The 20423-nt window shown below is 37.3% G+C and overlaps 2 protein-coding genes and 1 pseudogene across 6 annotated transcripts; all 3 read right to left on the bottom strand.

The window, feature by feature from the left end:
• Positions 1 to 11931: 11931 nt before the first annotated feature.
• On the bottom strand, positions 11932 to 20282 carry LOC149182326 (DNA topoisomerase 2-like; annotated as a pseudogene).
• On the bottom strand, positions 12859 to 18088 carry LOC149182327 (DNA topoisomerase 2-like). 5 transcript variants are annotated; one of them, XM_089416815.1, is made up of 9 exons: positions 17950 to 18088; positions 17709 to 17832; positions 17339 to 17507; positions 17054 to 17242; positions 16778 to 16964; positions 16618 to 16667; positions 15932 to 16357; positions 15594 to 15797; positions 12859 to 12915 (listed from the first exon to the last, which is right to left on the bottom strand). In XM_089416815.1, exons 3-8 carry the CDS (start codon positions 17486 to 17488, stop codon positions 15669 to 15671), a joined length of 1131 nt encoding a protein of 376 aa, XP_089272941.1. In that variant the 5' UTR covers positions 17489 to 17507; positions 17709 to 17832; positions 17950 to 18088; the 3' UTR covers positions 12859 to 12915; positions 15594 to 15668. The 5 variants fall into 5 exon arrangements, with proteins under 5 accessions (XP_089272941.1, XP_089272940.1, XP_089272939.1 ...); XM_089416814.1 differs by having other exon boundaries at positions 17339 to 17463; XM_089416813.1 differs by lacking the exons at positions 17709 to 17832; positions 17950 to 18088 and having other exon boundaries at positions 17339 to 17702.
• LOC149182328 (DNA topoisomerase 2-like) lies at positions 13304 to 15508 on the bottom strand. Its single transcript, XM_089417977.1, has 7 exons — positions 15370 to 15508; positions 15129 to 15252; positions 14759 to 14883; positions 14474 to 14662; positions 14198 to 14384; positions 14038 to 14087; positions 13304 to 13777 (listed from the first exon to the last, which is right to left on the bottom strand). Exons 2-7 carry the CDS (start codon positions 15157 to 15159, stop codon positions 13304 to 13306), a joined length of 1056 nt encoding a protein of 351 aa, XP_089274103.1. The 5' UTR covers positions 15160 to 15252; positions 15370 to 15508.
• Positions 20283 to 20423: the final 141 nt, after the last annotated feature.

Raw genomic sequence — 20423 nt, 5'->3', positions numbered from 1 at the left:
CCATACAAATGCATATATCAACACAATATTCAGAGATACACAAGAATATGGAGGAAAACTCAAATAGCTTTATTAGTAAAAGTCGTAGAAGAGAGGATTACAACCACTTGGTCTGACCTAGTGCCATCCTCCCAGCATGAAAGCCCTCTTCACCTCACATAAAGCAAGATCACCCAACAATGTCTTCAAAGTGAAACCAGCAACACCTCTTTGCAAATTACCAAATTCCAACCTCTGGATCTCTTGGATGAGAGATCCATTTATAGATATTTGTAGGGGGGTGAGTCAGCTTCTGGGATTTTGATTAGTGTCATCTCTCTGATAGTTCTTAGTTCCACATGGAGATTTTAGATCTCTTACTCATCCCTGGGCAAACTCAGAGAGGCAAATGTCAAATGAGCAGTTTCTAGAAGATTCTCTGGGTTTCCACCTAGCAAACTGCTTGTGCCATTTTTCTACTCTCGCTCATCGCACCCTACAGAAGGGATTTTCAGTATGCATCACACTTTTTGTATGTGGCAGGTGAGATGCATCGCACCCTTTGCATTGGGCAGTCTGTATGGTCTTGCTTTGACCAGTTCTGAGTGGTTTTTCATGGAAAACTTTTGGGAGATGATGTAATCAGCTAACCTTGCTCCTTTACGGTATGAAACAACACTTTTAAGGACTTAGAAGCCTTTGGTTTATTGACATATGTGATTGGGGTTGCAGTGCCCAAATATGTCTATAACATACATGAGAGGATGATTCCTTTAATAGCACGTGAAGTTTCCTTCTTTCACCTGTCATGTGTCTCGATTCTCCACTATTAATGATCCATGCACTGTCGTCAGTAAGAAATCTTATAAGGGTAACCAAGAATCCTTCACCCTTGAATTTGTTGAATAAGTAATAGACGGTGTTCTTGATCCATATTGCAGTAGTGTTGTAACCCAATCTTATATAGCTCACCATAGAGGGAGAACCTATGCCAACAAAATGATCTTCGAATTCTCTTGACCCTAGCATTGATACCATGTTGGAAAATTAAAGATATTATATTAGGATTTGATTCTCCTTTCTTGATAATTACATGTGAGTGTGTTGGCTTCTTTTACTTCTATATTATCTAATCTTTCATCAAGCAATTATAGATGTATGAAGATCACAAAACAAGAGACACAATATATAGGCACATGCAAAGGAAAAACCCCATCGAGTGGAAAACCCAGTCAGGATAATTCTTCCTTTCAAGAATATTATTTGAGAACCTTTACCCTAGACCAAGACCATACTTTCCCTCCACACCATGTCAGCCTCCCAGATCTTCGACCCCTTCCAGTAACTTCGACTAGGCAGCGACTTTTGGCAACATGCAGCTTCCAGTAATAACAAAATCTTAGGAGACTTCGATCTCCAACACATACCACAAAACAGAGCGATAGAGGCACCAAAAGTTCAATTTTCTTCTTCTCTAAAGGCTTCCCCAAACACACATTTATTTCCTTCTCCCGGAAACAAACTTCGCACTTCTCCAACTCCTCTTGAGATAGCAAAATTACTTAGGAGTAAGTTGGCTCAAATGACTTTTACCTCCTTCAAGATATAGGATTCTTGTGGGTCAAATGGGGGATATTTAGGCTGACTTGATCTCCCTTAGGTTAACATGATATGGAGGGTACATTAATTCATATTTGACTTGATACAAAACCTTTTTAAATGGTTTGAAAGCCCAATAAGGGTCTCTTCGAATATACAGTGAATCTATAAACTCAACATTAATCCTAAGAGTCCTCAATGGGGACTTTAACTAATATAATGATGACCCAAGAATGAATCCCATGCTTTAATAATTCATTATTACAATAATAATAAAAAAATTCGTTATTCTTTTGACAAGTACATTACATAATGAATCAAGTACATTATTTAAGTCTGAACATAGTTACATTTTATAACACATTGGAGTGAAATTCTTAAATTAAAAGTCATGGCCAATATCTAATATTTATTGGCAGGTATGATGGGGCAAAGATTACTCAGAAAAAGAACCACATAATAGGTTGTGATAGGTGCAACCAACAATTGACATGGAAATCCATGAGGTCTCGGGACTTGTGTCAAGACCCTGCTTGCTAAGGTTTTCCTATGTACTTTTTATTTGGCCAAAATTCTAAAAAATCAATTATTTGCACCATAGTTAGTAAATCTAATGGCTAGCCTAGTGTGGGCCCTATGTTGGGCTACCTGAGAATAGTCTTGTATGAGGAGTCTAATGTGATGAGAAATTTTTTAACCATTGCAGGAAAGTTGGATATTTTTTTCATTTATCATTATGTATACCAAATATTTGTGAACGAAGAACACCTAAGTAATATGGATATAAGATCAAGTTTATAGCCTACAATATTGGGTGCTAGAACTTGGAGAAAAAGAATTAAACCAATATATGGTATAGAGAATAGGATGTTGTGAGTACCCACGATCATGTGTGCTTAATCATCTAGCACATGGAGTTAAGGAATTTGAATACTATATGGTATGGAGATTTGTAAAAGATCATATCACTCTGTCATGGTTGTTGATTAGTATAGTAGTTGGAGTTGGCGGCTTCGAAGGATTTCTGATACTAATTATTTTAAGGAGATGGCCATAAACCTTAGTCATGATTAGTCAAAGAATAACCTCTAAGGTTCAATCATGAATGTACAATGCAATACAAAGGTAAAAAGGTTATTGTATATAATTCTCCTCATATGATGGGCTTGTGGTCATAGACATGGGCATATGCAAAATATGTAAAGAAACAGGGTTGGATGTAAGGGAGATAACAAATTCACACCTTCAGGAATATGAATTGCATTTTAGAAGGTAAAGAGTTGCATGTAATATCTAGAGGACTCAAGGAACTATTGATAATGCACAGACATGTTGAAGTGAGTTACCGAGTCAACCCACTATACCATGGGTCAATACCCATGTTAAAAGAGGCATTAATCTATAAATACAAAGTTAAATGATTCATGTGGTTATGTTAGGGTGAGTGAATTGTCAAAGAGATTTGAAAAGGTTTGTGAGAAGAAAAGAATTTGTTGCATACATCAAATGTTGCAATAATACAATTTGGTTGTAGTAATCTAGATTTACTTTTACAAATTAAAAAACAAGTGCATGAAGTCAAATTTACATTATTCGTGAAAATTGTCTGATTAATGGAAAACTAAATATCTTCAAATTCTTAAAATTTTTAACCATGTTTTATATGATTGATTTGTAGTTCTGTTGCACTTTCAATACCATAATTCACCTCTAACATTTCAAATTTTTTATTGGTAAGGGTTCCTAACCAATGCATAATATTTATGGAAGTCTTATTTGGAACTAAATTAGACCCTATGTACATTTGTTGTCTTCTACTTATTCTTTTTTTAATTATAAATATCACAATAAATTTAACGCTTCCATTTATATCATGTTTAATTATAAATAACATTTGATATGTTTCCATATTTCACTCTTAAAATTTATTAATTTGCAATCTAATAAACATATTCAATTGTTTAGAAAATAGGTATTAATTATAAAAATCATATTTGCTATAAAAAAGGCAAAATCAAATTAAAAAACTTTTTAAAGCCACACTAAAACATCTTTTACTGATACTGGCTAATTAAATGTTTCTATACCCTAAATATATCTTTAAGTACTAATAGTATCATGAGCTAATACTATGGATCGATACCCATGGTAAAAGTAACATTAATCTATGAATACAAAGTTAAATAATTGAATTGGTTGTTGAGGCTATGCACATGTGAGAGTGAGTGAATTATCAAAGGGATTGAGAAAACTTGGTGACAAGAAGAGAATAATAATGGACCAAGTGAAGGGTAACCCAAATTGAGTAGAAACAACCTAAATAGATTGAATTATCCCACTAATTATTATACATTCTAATATGGTATGTAAGTTTATGTACTTACTATCCCAAAATTAACTGGAAGTTGAAAATATATACTATTTTTTTTTTAATGTTATCCCATATAAGACCCTTTCTTGAACCTCAAATTCTTCTATCCATTCAATTAATATTCCTAGATGAATACTTGCTACTATTGCAAAAATAATAGTTCCCCATTTGGCTTCACTCGGTAGATTTGGTGAATTTTGTTGAGGAAAGACCAAGTGTCCATTTCCCTCCATGTATGTGCTCAAAAAATTCTATATATTGTGAACCTTGGCTTCCATTAAATCGGTTTAGATCCATCTTAACTTTGGATCTATCAAGCGTCGAGAGGGATCAAATCTCTCAAGGTGAAAACCTCTTTTTTGAGTGCACAACTTGAGGAAAGGTTTGCACCTTGAGAGATTTTATCCCTCTTGGCGCTTGATAGATCCAGAGTTAAGATGGATATAGGCTAGTTTCAGTCATGTGTGGCCAAAGAAAATCTAACGAATATATGATTAATTTTGTTAATAATATGTAAATTCATCTAATATTAATATAATCATTTATAATATGCTAAATATGTCTCAGGTTAATCTAGTCCTTCCTCTCTCTCTCTCTCTCTCTCTCTCTCTCTCTCTCTCTCTCTGTTTCTCTCCAACTCTATTACTATATCCCTCCCTTTCTCCTCTCTCCTTCTCTTGCCGATTCTCTCTATCTCTCCTTATTTGTCTCTTTATCTCACCCAAAACATATACACTCTCTCTCTATATCTCCCTTATCACTCCCTTTCTCTCTCCACTTCTCACTCTCTATGTATTTCTTTTGTCCTCCCTCTCTCCCCCGCTAACTCGATCTCCATATCCCTCCCTCTCTCCTCCTCTCTCACTACCTCACTCCTCATCCCTCTCACGTCTACTCTCTCGTACTTACTCTCTCTCCCTTTGCTCCTATCTCCCTCTCTCTCTTTCTCTCTCTATCCCCCCGTCACTCTCTCTCTCTCTCTTTCTCTCTCTAACCCCCCATCACTCTCTCTCTATCCAATCCTCTCTCTTCCCCCATCACCCTCTTTCTCTCTCTCCAACTATGTTACTATAACCATTCCTCTATCCTTCTCTTTATCTCTCCTTTTTTGTCTCTTTATCTCATCCCTAAAAATACACACTCTCTCTCTCCATCTCTCCCTTGTCACTCCCTCTCTCTCTCCAACTCTCACTCTCTATGTCATTCTTCTTCCATCCCTCTCTCCCCCTCCAACTCCATCTCTCTATCCCTTCATCTCTCCTCCTCTCTCTCCCTTTCTCTCCTACCCTCCTCTCTCTTCCCCCCCTTCTCTCTCTCTCTCTCTCTGCCCTCCAATCCTCTCACTATCTCCCTACCTCTCTCTTTTTCTCTCTCCCCCCTCCATCTTTGTGTCTCCCTCTCCCTCTCTTACCCTTCTCTACCTGTCTCACTCCTCTCCCTATCTCTCTCTCTTCATTCCTCCTCTCCCCTCTCCTTTAGTTTATCTCCATCTCTCTCTTGTCACTCCCCCTATCTCTCCATCTCTATCACTCTATGCCTTTGTTCTTCCCTCCCATATATATCTAGAGTTAATATATATTATGATATATTTATATATTATAATATAATAAATTTAATATTGTATTAATCCAAAGTGATTAAATATAATAATAATAATAATATAATATAATATATTAATATGAATATTAGATTTAATAATAATAATATTATTAATCCTTTAATACTAATATTAGGGTTAATAATAGTTTTTTCGATGGTATTAATAATAATTTGGCCCATGGCATTTGACCCATAGCCTCATTTTTTAGTGTGAGTAAGTATAAAGAAGTTTATGGAGTAAATATAAAAAGAGTTTTTATTTATTTACCATACCTCTGGTTTATTTATATTTATATTTAATTATCATCTCTTTTATTTACCATGGTATTTGGCCCATAGACTTGGTATATAACTAGCATTTGCACCTTATGTTGCAAAGGAAACGTCGTAAGGCATAGAGTGGGGAAGAATAGAGACATGTATAGAGTGGGGAAGAATAGCATAGAGTGGGGAAGAATAGGGACATCTGAATGGACATTGTTGAAAGCAAGGGTGGATGATAATGAGTTACAATTGCAATAGTTAGTTATGTGTATTTTGAAAATGAATATTTTGTAAATAATAATAGGTTGTGGAAGAATTTATAAAAAGTAAGCCATCAACTACACAATTGATATCTACAGAAATAGAAGGCTAGAAAACAAGAATTTTAATTTATAAGATACAATTTACATGGTTGATCAACATGTAGAAACCCCTTGTGTCATCGCTCTGTCCAAGTGGGGAATAATAATATGACAGTGGAATCACTATTGTGAATATGCATAGACATAATACTATGGCATGCTTATAGATCGTTGTTGGCTGAATGAATTGCAATTGGCTTTCAAGCTGCTGGTTCACCATAAGTTGGATCTACAAAATATTAGTTGGATCTAAAGAACAAATAAAGCTAGGATAAAAGGCCCAAATTTATGAAATTATTAGTTTCTTCCTTCCCCACCTTTCCATTGTTGTTATTATTATTATTATACTAATAATATTATTATTATCATTACCAGATAGCTCCCTGGATGCCATCAAACATTTAATATTAATTTTATTAGAACAAATCAAGGTACGGATAGAAAGCTAAAATTTCTGAAATTATTAGTTTCTTCCTCCCCTCTTTTTCGCTCTTAGCACTATGACACTTCCTTTCACATCCTACAGTGGATTGAACTTGCAAGAAAATTCGAGGTGAACCCTATACCTTTGCCTCTTCTGTTCATTTTTGTACAGAAGGAGGTATATACATCTTCAGTTCATATTTCTAGCCATTATCAACACCTAATACATGCTTTTGTATACAGGGAATTAAATTTTCATCATGTTTGAACTCAACTATTTGCCTTCTGAGGCTGGCTAAAATGGTTGTTGGGCTGAGGGCCTCCACTGCAAATATTTTTGTTGACAATGGCCGTTACAGAGAGTTTATTTTCAAGCATTTTCAAGTGGCTTCTGTGGATGAAGAAAGTGCAGCAGTAGTTCTAGTAAGTTGATCATTCTATACAAGAAATTCTCATCTGAAGCCCTGAGTAGGCTATGAGTGAGACTTTTTGCCTCTACATAAGAGTTCATTAGATAATGTGTTCTACAAACCCCTCTCACATACTCAAATGCATGACTGCCCTATTCAAGAAGCCAGTTATTCCAAGAAGCAATGAAAATCAACTATACAATTTACCAATTACAACAACAACCAACCAACAAAAAAAAAATGTACTCAGCAGACTAAGGAAACAAACTGGTCAAATAATAATCCTCAAAAGGGCCAATATACTAGGACTCTCCATTCAACTAGGTATTACCACCTATATTTTATCTTGATTTAAGTATATTTCCAGTAACAATTCACCAAACTGTAGTCAGCCTATGTGATGAAACAATATCACCAAAAGTTCAAACTATGCATGTTACCAATAAAACTGTTGGCTAAACCTATAAACAATCTTAATCATCCACTTCTACCAGCCTTCTTAGTATTAGGCTTTTAACAACATGTGTGTGATTAAGTTGTTTCTCATCTTTTATCAGCTACCACGTTTGACAAAAAAGAATTACAAATTTCCTACCTCCACTATCTAACAGATCTGCTAATTTCTGAATCATTCAAAACTTGAACAGGGCCAATATATTGAAATGACACCATGAGAGCCTCAGAGCTTATGCCTCCATTTATAAGCTATCTTAACTAAGCCATTTCTTTTGGTAATCCAAATAACAAAAAAACCATTCCATTTCTTGCCTTTTAAAACAGATATTTTCATCCAACAACTTCTTGGGCATTTTATGGCCAATTTTCGAAGTACTGCATTTGCATTTTTACTCACCTTGCTTGGGCTATATTTAGTAATCATCACAGTTAATGTAAGTTTTAACTCTATGTCCTAGTCATCTTACCTACCTATACCTACATATGATTAATGCATTCACACTGTTTTGACACACATGAAGGGAATTGAAGTGTTGATAGGTGTTGTAGTTCCTGACATCAGACGGATTGGATTAGTAGCATCTATTGTTTTGCTTGCCTTCATGATCACAAAAGGCTTTTACATTCAGGTATATGTTTATGTTTACTTTGGAACAAGTTCTTTCAGTCTGGGCTTATAATATTTGTGTTGTTTCAAACTTACCAACAAACAATGTCATGGTCTTGTAATCAACAACAACATACATGTTTCCAGAGGACAAGCGTCAAAAAATTCCATACAAATTGCATGAGTGCAACTGTCAGGTTCTTAGGTTCTTGGTTGAAATAGGATCATTAAATTACGTTTTTATATGTTGATGGCGAGGATTTCTGAACAATCACATTGACAAAAGAGAAACGTAAATGTGGGTTGAAGTAGGATAACTTCATAAGAATCTGTCTAACTTAACTTCAAACAATTGATTCTACCAATATAATATGACCTAGGATGTTGGGACTGTTGAGCTCTTATTGTTGATACATTTCACAACCTTGTCAGAATGTCTTATCTGGCGGAGCAAAGAGCAAGCGCAATATGCATGGCGCAATATACCATTATATTGTTATTACCATTATATTTTTTCTCGGAGGTCTGGAAATGGAGAAATAAAATCATCTTCAACAACCACCAGATTTCTGAACTGCGGGTTTTGGAAAACATCAAACTGGTCCAGCCCACACTACTGGTTCATATTTGCATACCGGGCCGAAGGTTTCTTCTTGCAAATCCACCCCTACAGTGGTTTTCCCGGCTGCCTATTTTGATGGAGCATCGCAAAGACATATTTGCGGATGTGGTTTCTGGATTGCCTTCTAGCTGGATCAGGGATTCTGGATACATTGGGGTGCTGGCCATGGCACGAACACTTAAGCTGAAGTAATGCCACTCTAAGGTTTACTTTGGTTCACAAAATTTTTGAACATCCCAATATTACACATATATGAGGACTTGGACGGGCACATATCTATCAAACCACTCTTCAAGGCTGGCTCTTCCAAGTACAACAACTTTGTACTTATTATCTGGGTTCATCTATTGCATACATAGGAAGAGAGCATAACCATTTTACACTCTTCAAGGTTGGCTCTTCCAAGTACAACAACTCTGGACTTATTATCCGGGTTCATCTATTGAACACATAGAAAGACAGCATAACCATTTTAGAGGCAGACTCTCGAAAAAAGGACTTCATGCTGAAGCGAACGTACGGCACATTGAGATTAAGATGGAAGGACAAATTCTAGACGCCGGGGTGATGACTTTATCTAAATAGAACTATTTCTTTGCAGGAATTCTCATATGTACAAGATGAACTTTGTCGGAATACAACATGCTGGACATCCTATCAACCCATTTTGTGTTTTTGATTTGTACATATTACTTTTCCTATGCTTGGTTTGCTGATTCACTTGTCATCATTATGCCTGCACAATACTGGTTATGATAGTCTATACTTCTGGATTTGCCAGAATAGTTTTGACTGGTACAGAAAGATGATATTTGATGTATTTTATTACATCTATATGTTGATCTCATATCACGTGTTTGTAAAATTTCTTTATGATGAATATATCACTTTTTCCATACTGAAAAATAAAATTAGAGACAACCTTGTATGAAGCAACTTGGTCTTATGTAATTTGTTCAGCTTAATTTGACGGTGCACGTGCTTTTTGTAAATTAACAGCTTGTCTATGGCAAATGTGAAGTACATTGAAAACCTGTGAGTTTGTCAATTTGCAAAGAGTTAAAAGTATATCCTTTACTGAATCGTGATAATAATTAATTTCTTGGTATATGTATTACAAACTCATTCATAATGGTGTTGGATTGTAAGCAAGGGTAGTCCCTATAGGTTTGATGGGAGATCGAGAAGACTATACAAATAGTTAACCCAGAAGATCTCACGCAAGGTTACATATTGGAAAAAAGATATATCCTATCTAGCTAGACTACAACGGATCTGTGACTGCTGCATGTATGGACGGTTCTCTGAGAGGCAGAAGCACATCCATCACTGCATTCGTCAAAGAAGCAAAGCCATTACTGTATTCATCAAATAATATGTTTAGACCAAAAATATCAAATAATATGTTTAGACCAAAAATGAGAACGGATCAATGGAGAAGTATGAACTTAAGCCAAGATTTTCTGGAAAAATCATATAGAAATTTTAGGGTCGATAAGTTTCGAATCTCTATCGAGGTTCATTATAGGACATGGTGGAGATTTATTATATGATGGTGATAAACCTTGATAAAGGTTCGAAACGCGTCACCCTAAAATTTTCCATGTGATTTCAAATTTTGACAAATCAGAAATCAGAAATATGAACTTATTTGTTCATTAAAATTACATTACACATAAATCTTGTCGCATTAAGCAAGATATTTTAATTATCTACAGAGACAGGGACTAACTGCCTCGCAGCTATCCACCTTGTTCATTTTGGTTAAGATTACAAATCTGTGAAGGTTGTATTCGGCGAGCAGTGAACACTGTGGCCACTGGACCACGATTGTGATTATTAAATGTTGTTATATTTACTACTCACTTTCTTCACTGAAGCTTTCTCCCAAGTTTTCTTCACTAAAACCTTCTCCCAGTCGTTGGCGTAGCTGCTCGAATACTCCCACACTACATTGTAGTTTGGGACATCCAGACACATCAAGCTTCACCAACGATCTCAAATGCTCAACTTTGGGCAGCACCTGTAAATTGGAACACGGACGCAGCTGAAGAATTTGGAAGCCCTTTAGATCCCCAACTGAGTCTGGGAGCATTTGCAGAGCATGACACCCTTCCAGGTCAAGACTTTGGAAAAACGTCAACTTCCCAACCGAGTCTGGCAGCGTCTGTAGAGCGCGGCACTCGCCCAGGACAAGACTTTGAAGGCCCCCCAGATTCCCAACTAAGTCTGGGAGAATTTGCAGAGCACGACACCTACTAAACATGGCCATTGAATTTCAGCCCTTGACCATTACACACAAACCATCCACATTTTTTCAAATATCAATGAAAACCATGGCACGGTAGAAAATCCAGAAATTCAAATTGCAGATCTGTTTTATATATTAATATGAATATGAAAATCTTGGAGCCCTAAATCAAACCCAGATACATGAACCATACACTGAAAGTGGCAAATATATTAAAAACATGCAAGGGCATCATATATATTCCCATGATTGAAAATTAAAAATTTCTCAAATAGAAGTATTGTAAAAGCCACCAAGCTAAACTTTACCTTCTGAAAATCTTTGAAAAGTTTCCTGATAAACAAAATCAAAAGTGTATCAATTTCAGATCTCTCACATGTTTCTGCAGTTTCTTCTCAGAACCCTCACCTAATCATAGAGTACAAATTCCAGCAGCTGTGTGGGAATCCAATTGCTCAAGACATGCATAGAATGAACAATGTCCAAAGTATTTTCAAAGAATAGCAGCGTCTGTGTTATAGTGATATACATGACGAAAGTTCCTATTCCTCCCTCATTCTCACGGCGAAAGTTCCTATTCCTCCTCCGATGTCCAACCCAATTCGAATTGTCTTCTTCTTCAGATTCAATACCTCGTCGACAGAGTAATCCATGGAGCCACTGCCATTTACCCACCTGGTTTTCTCCCGGCCTTGAAGATCGAAGCAGTCTTTGCAGTCATCGAAGCCCTTCTGGTATTTTCTCTGAATGAGGCAGGAGTAATTCTTGCAAGAATATACAGGCCAGACGACACTGTAAAATCAGGGGGGCTTTTCGCATGCTCTCAGGAAGTTGCAACTTCTTCCTTAAGCTCAGCCGTGAGCCCACAGATGTCAAGTGAAAGGTGAAACGTTTTTTCAAGGTTTTTAATATTTTAAAACATTTTTTATTTATTAAATCAGACAGCTAATCAGACGGTTGATTTTTGTTCAATCGTCTAACAAAAAATCTAACGGCTACGATTAGGATAGAAAGGCATTTGGGGGAGCTTTTGTCCCTGGGTTGGCCTTTTGGGTCCTCTCTTTCTAGGTACAGGGGCAGTAGTTGTAGAATTAGACTTGTTAGGGTTTGTTTCGAGGGTTTGGAGGCCTTAGCAATAGCACGCTTCTTTGACCCCTTCCTAGGAATGGCTTCCTCATAATCAGTGTCGTCATCTTCATCAATTCCAAAATCAGAATCACCATCACTGGCAATAGTGGCCTTCTTTGTTCTCCCATTGGCAGCCTTCCCTTTTGCACCAGCCTTCCTTGGTTGTTTCTCTCCCTCTTCATTTTCTTCTTCTTCTGGAATGGTTTCCATTGTACCATCTTCATCTGACATCTCAACGTAGACAGGGGCAGCCTTTTTTGCCCGTCTAGTGGTCTCTTTCTGGTTTGGTTTAAAATCTTCAGTTGGTGAATTTTGTTTGCTTCCCTGATCCTCAACAACTGCAAATTGAAAAAAATACAAGTACTCAGATTACAGAATGCAAATTTATATTAGAAGAGACTGAAGTGCCCAAATAACAAAAGTTTTATATTCATGCATTGTATTTTTTATAGGAGACTGTTTGGTTCTCCCACAATTTATGGACATCATTGTAATCAATAGTCCCTTTGACCTACTTTGTGGTCATTAGTTGGACATAGATATAATTATCTCATCTTATCTCATCTCTTGAGTAAATATCAATTGCTGCAGAAAAAATATGATGAGGAACCTGATTGATCTGTTGATAAGCCATTGTTATAAGATGCCAACCGATCCTGCAGGCTGGTATCTAATTCATCGTCCTCATCGCTTTCCACTTCCTGAAAAGATCCAATTCACATCATCCATGTTAAACAAAAACATAAATTGGATCCTACGGAAATAAATAGAAAGCAACTTAAACAAACCATTTGTTTTTTCGCAGCCCCTTTCTTGCCGCCTCCACGCTTGGGTTTCGCAATTTCTGCAGATAGATGCCAGGCATACGTCAAAGCTTTTACAACCACAGGGATGACATTTATAACAGTGAATTTCAATCGCAGTTGATTAAAAACAGCATTACCATTATGTGCATTAGTTGTAGTAAGAGAGGCAGTCGATGCCTGATTGTTGGTGGTTGATTGAGAATCAGTTTTTTCAGCAGTTACAGTTTTTTTGGTATTTTTTTCTCTGGTTTTTGCCTACTTGTCTGAAGATTCTGGCAGAATCATTTCCCATGTTGCTCAATTCATATTCATCATCCTTGGGCTCCTGTAGTTCTTGAGCCTACAAAAATTACAGACAAGTGAGAAACCAAATATACCAAAAGCCATAAGAGTGGATGAAGCAACTCGTTTATCAGACGGGATGAATCACACAAATCTCGATCTATCAAAGGTGTCAAAAGATGAGGAACATACATCCAACTCCTTTGTAAAGGCATCCGAGTCTTTCCAGCATAGAGATTTGGGTGTTGCCTTTTTAAGCTCCTCAACGTCATCCTCAAGCTTGTCTCGTTCAGCACATAATTGCTGCACCTTTTCTAAAGTCAATGTTCCTATTGCCAAGGATAGAAGATACTCATAATCTCCAGCACGAACACCCTTTACTGTCTCAATGTTGTCTTCAAGAGACTCTTCAACATCTTCCATTGCCCCAGCAATAGCTGCCTCAACAGGTTTTCCCTTCTTGGGGAATGGGGTGAAGCCTTCGTTCTTCAATTCAAGCAGCAACTCTGCACGTTTCTTGTTGCTCACTATGATTTCTCCATTTACAACCCCCAGTATGAATCTAACTTTATTGTCCAATTTCAGCAAATCAAGCTGAAGGTTGTCCAATTGGACTTTCTGGATTCACAATTTCAATTCAATGTTAAAAGCGTTCATTCCAAAATTTTGTTGTTCATTATATGAAACAAAAACACAATTTGTTGGGCTTTCAAAATTTCAATCCATGGCATCTTTTGACGAGGCATTGCCAAAACAAGTTCTTGGAGACAAAGTAAGACAAAGAGGGCAGGCACAGAAATGGCAGAAAACAAATGTGTTGGTAATGCTAAGCCAGAAAGAAGGCTCTGGCTAAAGAGGATAGCACAGAAAAACCCTACCTTTCTCTTTTCATAGAATTCCAGTCGGATATGATAGAAGTCCTCCAGAACTGCAAGTTTATGAGGTAATCCCATTTAGAACCGTTCTTCAACTCATGCATTTAAATACAAGATTGAAGCCTACCAGACAACCGAATAATGATGAATTTAAGGAATGTACCTTGCTCAGGGGTCTCATATTTATGAATGATTCCCTTTGAGTCAAAAAGATGCATGTTACTTGTATTGACTGTAGTAGTCAGTGTGAATTTCTTTAAAAGACCCTCTTGAAGTGCAATCTTCATATTCTCTTCAGAAAGTGACACCTCAAAATGGACCCTGGTATCAGTATTGTATTCCTTGTAGTCCTGGAAGACAAATATTTTCATTAAAAATCATTTCACGATATTTAAAAATTCTTACGTGTAACCTATTTGTATGAATGATAGCAACCCACCCTTATGAATGGATCTTTAATCTTATCATTCCCAGTCATCAATGCTTCCAAAAATTCCTTGTAATCCTGAGTCCACTTGCGAACGGGCAACTCTGTAATTCTCAGTGTGGTCTCATTAATTTCTTCTATGATGCCACTAATCGTGTAACTCACACAATTATCCTTTACAGCTGTTTGTTCAATTGTACCCTGAACACACCCAAGATTAAGAGTGAAAACAACGGTTGAATCAAATTTGTAAAATATTCTGCAAATCTCTATACTAAATAATGGACAGAATATTACCTTAAAACCCTTGTACCAAGGTGTCATTGGCTGCAAGGGTTCATCATTAAGCATGCGCTTTATATTTGCGGCAATATCCCTTGGGTTGTAGTTAGGTACAAAGGAACTCCAACCAGTTCCAATTCCTTCACTTCCATTCACAAGGACCATCAGAATAATTGGCACATATCTAAGCCACATACAGAAAACCAATGAAAACCCATGCTTGCAATAAAACATATATATAACACAAATTCCTGGTGTACAAGACTCCCCAGGGTTATACGAAATTTCTGAATCCCACAATTCGCCATCCTTCTGTACCTGCCTATCAACTTATACACAATTCTGAATACAACAATTTATCACTCTTCTATACCGAACTACTTACCACGTTGGCTCAATTTTCTGGCCATCTTCATTCAAGTAATCCAAGAGTACATCATCGTCTTTTGGGAACAAGAAGCATGTTATTGGTGACAGGCATGTGAAAACATATCGAGCGCTTGCATGGTCTTTTCCACCGTCATAAACGACCCACATAGGCAGGAGGTTTCATTTAGATGTAAGAATAAATAGCAGTGGTAAAGATCATTAAGATTCAAAAGCAACTACCTCCTTGAATTTCTCACCTGGGCTCTGGTACCAAATTGTCCAAGCGGGGCAAGAAGGTTAATGTTGTTACTTCCAACAAAATCTTGTGCCATTCCAATAATTGTGCTAGCAAGACTCTGCTCACCGTGATGGTAAGCAGAATGCTCTGAGACATAACCCGAGGCATACTGCACAGGAGCTCGAGTCGCGATGACATTTATAACAGTGAATTTCAATCGCAGTTGATTAAAAACAGCATTACCATTCTGTGCATTAGTTGTAGTAAGAGAGGCAGTCGATGCCTGATTGTTGGTGGTTGATTGAGAATCAGTTTTTTTCAGCAGTTACAGTTTTTTTGGTATTTTTTTCTCTGGTTTTTGCCTACTTGTCTGAAGATTCTGGCAGAATCATTTCCCATGTTGCTCAATTCATATTCATCATCCTTGGGCTCCTGTAGTTCTCGAGCCTACAAAAATTACAGACAAGTGAGAAACCAAATATACCAAAAGCCATAAGAGTGGATGAAGCAACTCGTTTATCAGACAGGATGAATCACACAAATCTCGATCTACCAAAGGTGTCAAAAGATGAGGAACATACATCCAACTCCTTTGTAAAGGCATCCAAGTCTTTCCAGCATAGAGATTTGGGTGTTGCCTTTTTAAGCTCCTCAACGTCATCCTCAAGCTTGTCTCGTTCAGCACATAATTGCTGCACCTTTTCTAAAGTCAATGTTCCTATTGCCAAGGATAGAAGATACTCATAATCTCCAGCACGAACACCCTTTACTGTCTCAATGTTGTCTTCAGGAGACTCTTCAGCATCTTCTATTGCCCCAGCAATAGCTGCCTCAACAGGTTTTCCCTTCTTGGGGAATGGGGTGAAGCCTTCGTTCTTCAATTCAAGCAGCAACTCTGCACGTTTCTTGTTGCTCACTATGATTTCTCCATTTACAACCCCCAGTATGAATCTAACTTTATTGTCCAATTTCAGCAAATCAAGCTGAAGGTTGTCCAATTGGACTTTCTGGATTCACAATTTCAATTCAATGTTAAAAGCGTTCATTCCAAAATTTTGTTGTTCATTATATGAAACAAAAACACAATTTGTTGGGCTTTCAAAATTTCAATCCATGGCATCTTTTGACGAGGCATTGCCAAAACAAGTTCTTGGAGACAAAGTAAGACAAAGAGGGCAGGCACAGAAATGGTAGAAAACAAATGTGTTGGTAATGCTAAGCCAGAAAGAAGGCTCTGGCTAAAGAGGATAGCACAGAAAAACCCTACCTTTCTCTTTTCATAGAATTCCAGTCGGATATGATAGAAGTCCTCCAGAACTGCAAGTTTATGAGGTAATCCCATTTAGAACCGTTCTTCAACTCATGCATTTAAATACAAGATTGAAGCCTACCAGACAACCGAATAATGATGAATTTAAGGAATGTACCTTGCTCAGGGGTCTCATATTTATGAATGATTCCCTTTGAGTCAAAAAGATGCATGTTACTTGTATTGACTGTAGTAGTCAGTGTGAATTTCTTTAAAAGACCCTCTTGAAGTGCAATCTTCATATTCTCTTCAGAAAGTGACACCTCAAAATGGACCCTGGTATCAGTATTGTATTCCTTGTAGTCCTGGAAGACAAATATTTTCATTAAAAATCATTTCACGATATTTAAAAATTCTTACGTGTAACCTATTTGTATGAATGATAGCAACCCACCCTTATGAATGGATCTTTAATCTTATCATTCCCAGTCATCAATGCTTCCAAAAATTCCTTGTAATCCTGAGTCCACTTGCGAACGGGCAACTCTGTAATTCTCAGTGTGGTCTCATTAATTTCTTCTATGATGCCACTAATCGTGTAACTCACACAATTATCCTTTACAGCTGTTTGTTCAATTGTACCCTGAACACACCCAAGATTAAGAGTGAAAACAACGGTTGAATCAAATTTGTAAAATATTCTGCAAATCTCTATACTGAATAATGGACAGAATATTACCTTAAAACCCTTGTACCAAGGTGTCATTGGCTGCAAGGGTTCATCATTAAGCATGCGCTTTATATTTGCGGCAATATCCCTTGGGTTGTAGTTAGGTACAAAGGAACTCCAACCAGTTCCAATTCCTTCACTTCCATTCACAAGGACCATCAGAATAATTGGCACATATCTAAGCCACATACAGAAAACCAATGAAAACCCATGCTTGCAATAAAACATATATATAACACAAATTCCTGGTGTACAAGACTCCCCAGGGTTATACGAAATTTCTGAATCCCACAATTCGCCATCCTTCTGTACCTGCCTATCAACTTATACACAATTCTGAATACAACAATTTATCACTCTTCTATACCGAACTACTTACCACGTTGGCTCAATTTTCTGGCCATCTTCATTCAAGTAATCCAAGAGTACATCATCGTCTTTTGGGAACAAGAAGCATGTTATTGGTGACAGGCATGTGAAAACATATCGAGCGCTTGCATGGTCTTTTCCACCGTCATAAACGACCCACATAGGCAGGAGGTTTCATTTAGATGTAAGAATAAATAGCAGTGGTAAAGATCATTAAGATTCAAAAGCAACTACCTCCTTGAATTTCTCACCTGGGCTCTGGTACCAAATTGTCCAAGCGGGGCAAGAAGGTTAATGTTGTTACTTCCAACAAAATCTTGTGCCATTCCAATAATTGTGCTAGCAAGACTCTGCTCACCGTGATGGTAAGCAGAATGCTCTGAGACATAACCCGAGGCATACTGCACAGGAGCTCGAGTCGCGATGACATTTATAACAGTGAATTTCAATCGCAGTTGATTAAAAACAGCATTACCATTCTGTGCATTAGTTGTAGTAAGAGAGGCAGTCGATGCCTGATTGTTGGTGGTTGATTGAGAATCAGTTTTTTTCAGCAGTTACAGTTTTTTTGGTATTTTTTTCTCTGGTTTTTGCCTACTTGTCTGAAGATTCTGGCAGAATCATTTCCCATGTTGCTCAATTCATATTCATCATCCTTGGGCTCCTGTAGTTCTCGAGCCTACAAAAATTACAGACAAGTGAGAAACCAAATATACCAAAAGCCATAAGAGTGGATGAAGCAACTCGTTTATCAGACAGGATGAATCACACAAATCTCGATCTACCAAAGGTGTCAAAAGATGAGGAACATACATCCAACTCCTTTGTAAAGGCATCCAAGTCTTTCCAGCATAGAGATTTGGGTGTTGCCTTTTTAAGCTCCTCAACGTCATCCTCAAGCTTGTCTCGTTCAGCACATAATTGCTGCACCTTTTCTAAAGTCAATGTTCCTATTGCCAAGGATAGAAGATACTCATAATCTCCAGCACGAACACCCTTTACTGTCTCAATGTTGTCTTCAGGAGACTCTTCAGCATCTTCTATTGCCCCAGCAATAGCTGCCTCAACAGGTTTTCCCTTCTTGGGGAATGGGGTGAAGCCTTCGTTCTTCAATTCAAGCAGCAACTCTGCACGTTTCTTGTTGCTCACTATGATTTCTCCATTTACAACCCCCAGTATGAATCTAACTTTATTGTCCAATTTCAGCAAATCAAGCTGAAGGTTGTCCAATTGGACTTTCTGGATTCACAATTTCAATTCAATGTTAAAAGCGTTCATTCCAAAATTTTGTTGTTCATTATATGAAACAAAAACACAATTTGTTGGGCTTTCAAAATTTCAATCCATGGCATCTTTTGACGAGGCATTGCCAAAACAAGTTCTTGGAGACAAAGTAAGACAAAGAGGGCAGGCACAGAAATGGCAGAAAACAAATGTGTTGGTAATGCTAAGCCAGAAAGAAGGCTCTGGCTAAAGAGGATAGCACAGAAAAACCCTACCTTTCTCTTTTCATAGAATTCCAGTCGGATATGATAGAAGTCCTCCAGAACTGCAAGTTTATGAGGTAATCCCATTTAGAACCGTTCTTCAACTCATGCATTTAAATACAAGATTGAAGCCTACCAGACAACCGAATAATGATGAATTTAAGGAATGTACCTTGCTCAGGGGTCTCATATTTATGAATGATTCCCTTTGAGTCAAAAAGATGCATGTTACTTGTATTGACTGTAGTAGTCAGTGTGAATTTCTTTAAAAGACCCTCTTGAAGTGCAATCTTCATATTCTCTTCAGAAAGTGACACCTCAAAATGGACCCTGGTATCAGTATTGTATTCCTTGTAGTCCTGGAAGACAAATATTTTCATTAAAAATCATTTCACGATATTTAAAAATTCTTACGTGTAACCTATTTGTATGAATGATAGCAACCCACCCTTATGAATGGATCTTTAATCTTATCATTCCCAGTCATCAATGCTTCCAAAAATTCCTTGTAATCCTGAGTCCACTTGCGAACGGGCAACTCTGTAATTCTCAGTGTGGTCTCATTAATTTCTTCTATGATGCCACTAATCGTGTAACTCACACAATTATCCTTTACAGCTGTTTGTTCAATTGTACCCTGAACACACCCAAGATTAAGAGTGAAAACAACGGTTGAATCAAATTTGTAAAATATTCTGCAAATCTCTATACTGAATAATGGACAGAATATTACCTTAAAACCCTTGTACCAAGGTGTCATTGGCTGCAAGGGTTCATCATTAAGCATGCGCTTTATATTTGCGGCAATATCCCTTGGGTTGTAGTTAGGTACAAAGGAACTCCAACCAGTTCCAATTCCTTCACTTCCATTCACAAGGACCATCAGAATAATTGGCACATATCTAAGCCACATACAGAAAACCAATGAAAACCCATGCTTGCAATAAAACATATATATAACACAAATTCCTGGTGTACAAGACTCCCCAGGGTTATACGAAATTTCTGAATCCCACAATTCGCCATCCTTCTGTACCTGCCTATCAACTTATACACAATTCTGAATACAACAATTTATCACTCTTCTATACCGAACTACTTACCACGTTGGCTCAATTTTCTGGCCATCTTCATTCAAGTAATCCAAGAGTACATCATCGTCTTTTGGGAACAAGAAGCATGTTATTGGTGACAGGCATGTGAAAACATATCGAGCGCTTGCATGGTCTTTTCCACCG

This window comes from Pinus tabuliformis, chromosome 3_2 (assembly GCF_031772625.1).
Source record: "Pinus tabuliformis cultivar Carrire ecotype Pingquan chromosome 3_2, CPIR1, whole genome shotgun sequence".
NCBI classification, from domain to species: Eukaryota; Viridiplantae; Streptophyta; class Pinopsida; order Pinales; family Pinaceae; genus Pinus; species Pinus tabuliformis.
This window is presented reverse-complemented; position numbering and strand designations above follow the sequence as displayed.

What these genes read in the sequence shown, in the direction of transcription:
- LOC149182328 (XM_089417977.1), bottom strand. Translation starts at nt 15,159, where the DNA reads ATGAAGATGGCCAGAAAATTGAGCCAACGTG. An exon ending in TTAAAGATCCATTCATAAGG is followed by an intron (nt 14,385 to 14,473) that starts GTGGGTTGCTAT and finishes TTTGTCTTCCAG; the next exon opens with GACTACAAGGAATACAATAC. An exon ending in ATATGAGACCCCTGAGCAAG is followed by an intron (nt 14,088 to 14,197) that starts GTACATTCCTTA and finishes ATAAACTTGCAG; the next exon opens with TTCTGGAGGACTTCTATCAT.
- LOC149182327 (XM_089416813.1), bottom strand. Translation starts at nt 17,557, where the DNA reads ATGTTTTATTGCAAGCATGGGTTTTCATTGGTTTTCTGTATGTGGCTT. An exon ending in CTTGGTACAAGGGTTTTAAG is followed by an intron (nt 17,243 to 17,338) that starts GTAATATTCTGT and finishes GGGTGTGTTCAG; the next exon opens with GGTACAATTGAACAAACAGC. An exon ending in CCTTTACAAAGGAGTTGGAT is followed by an intron (nt 15,798 to 15,931) that starts GTATGTTCCTCA and finishes TAATTTTTGTAG; the next exon opens with GCTCGAGAACTACAGGAGCC.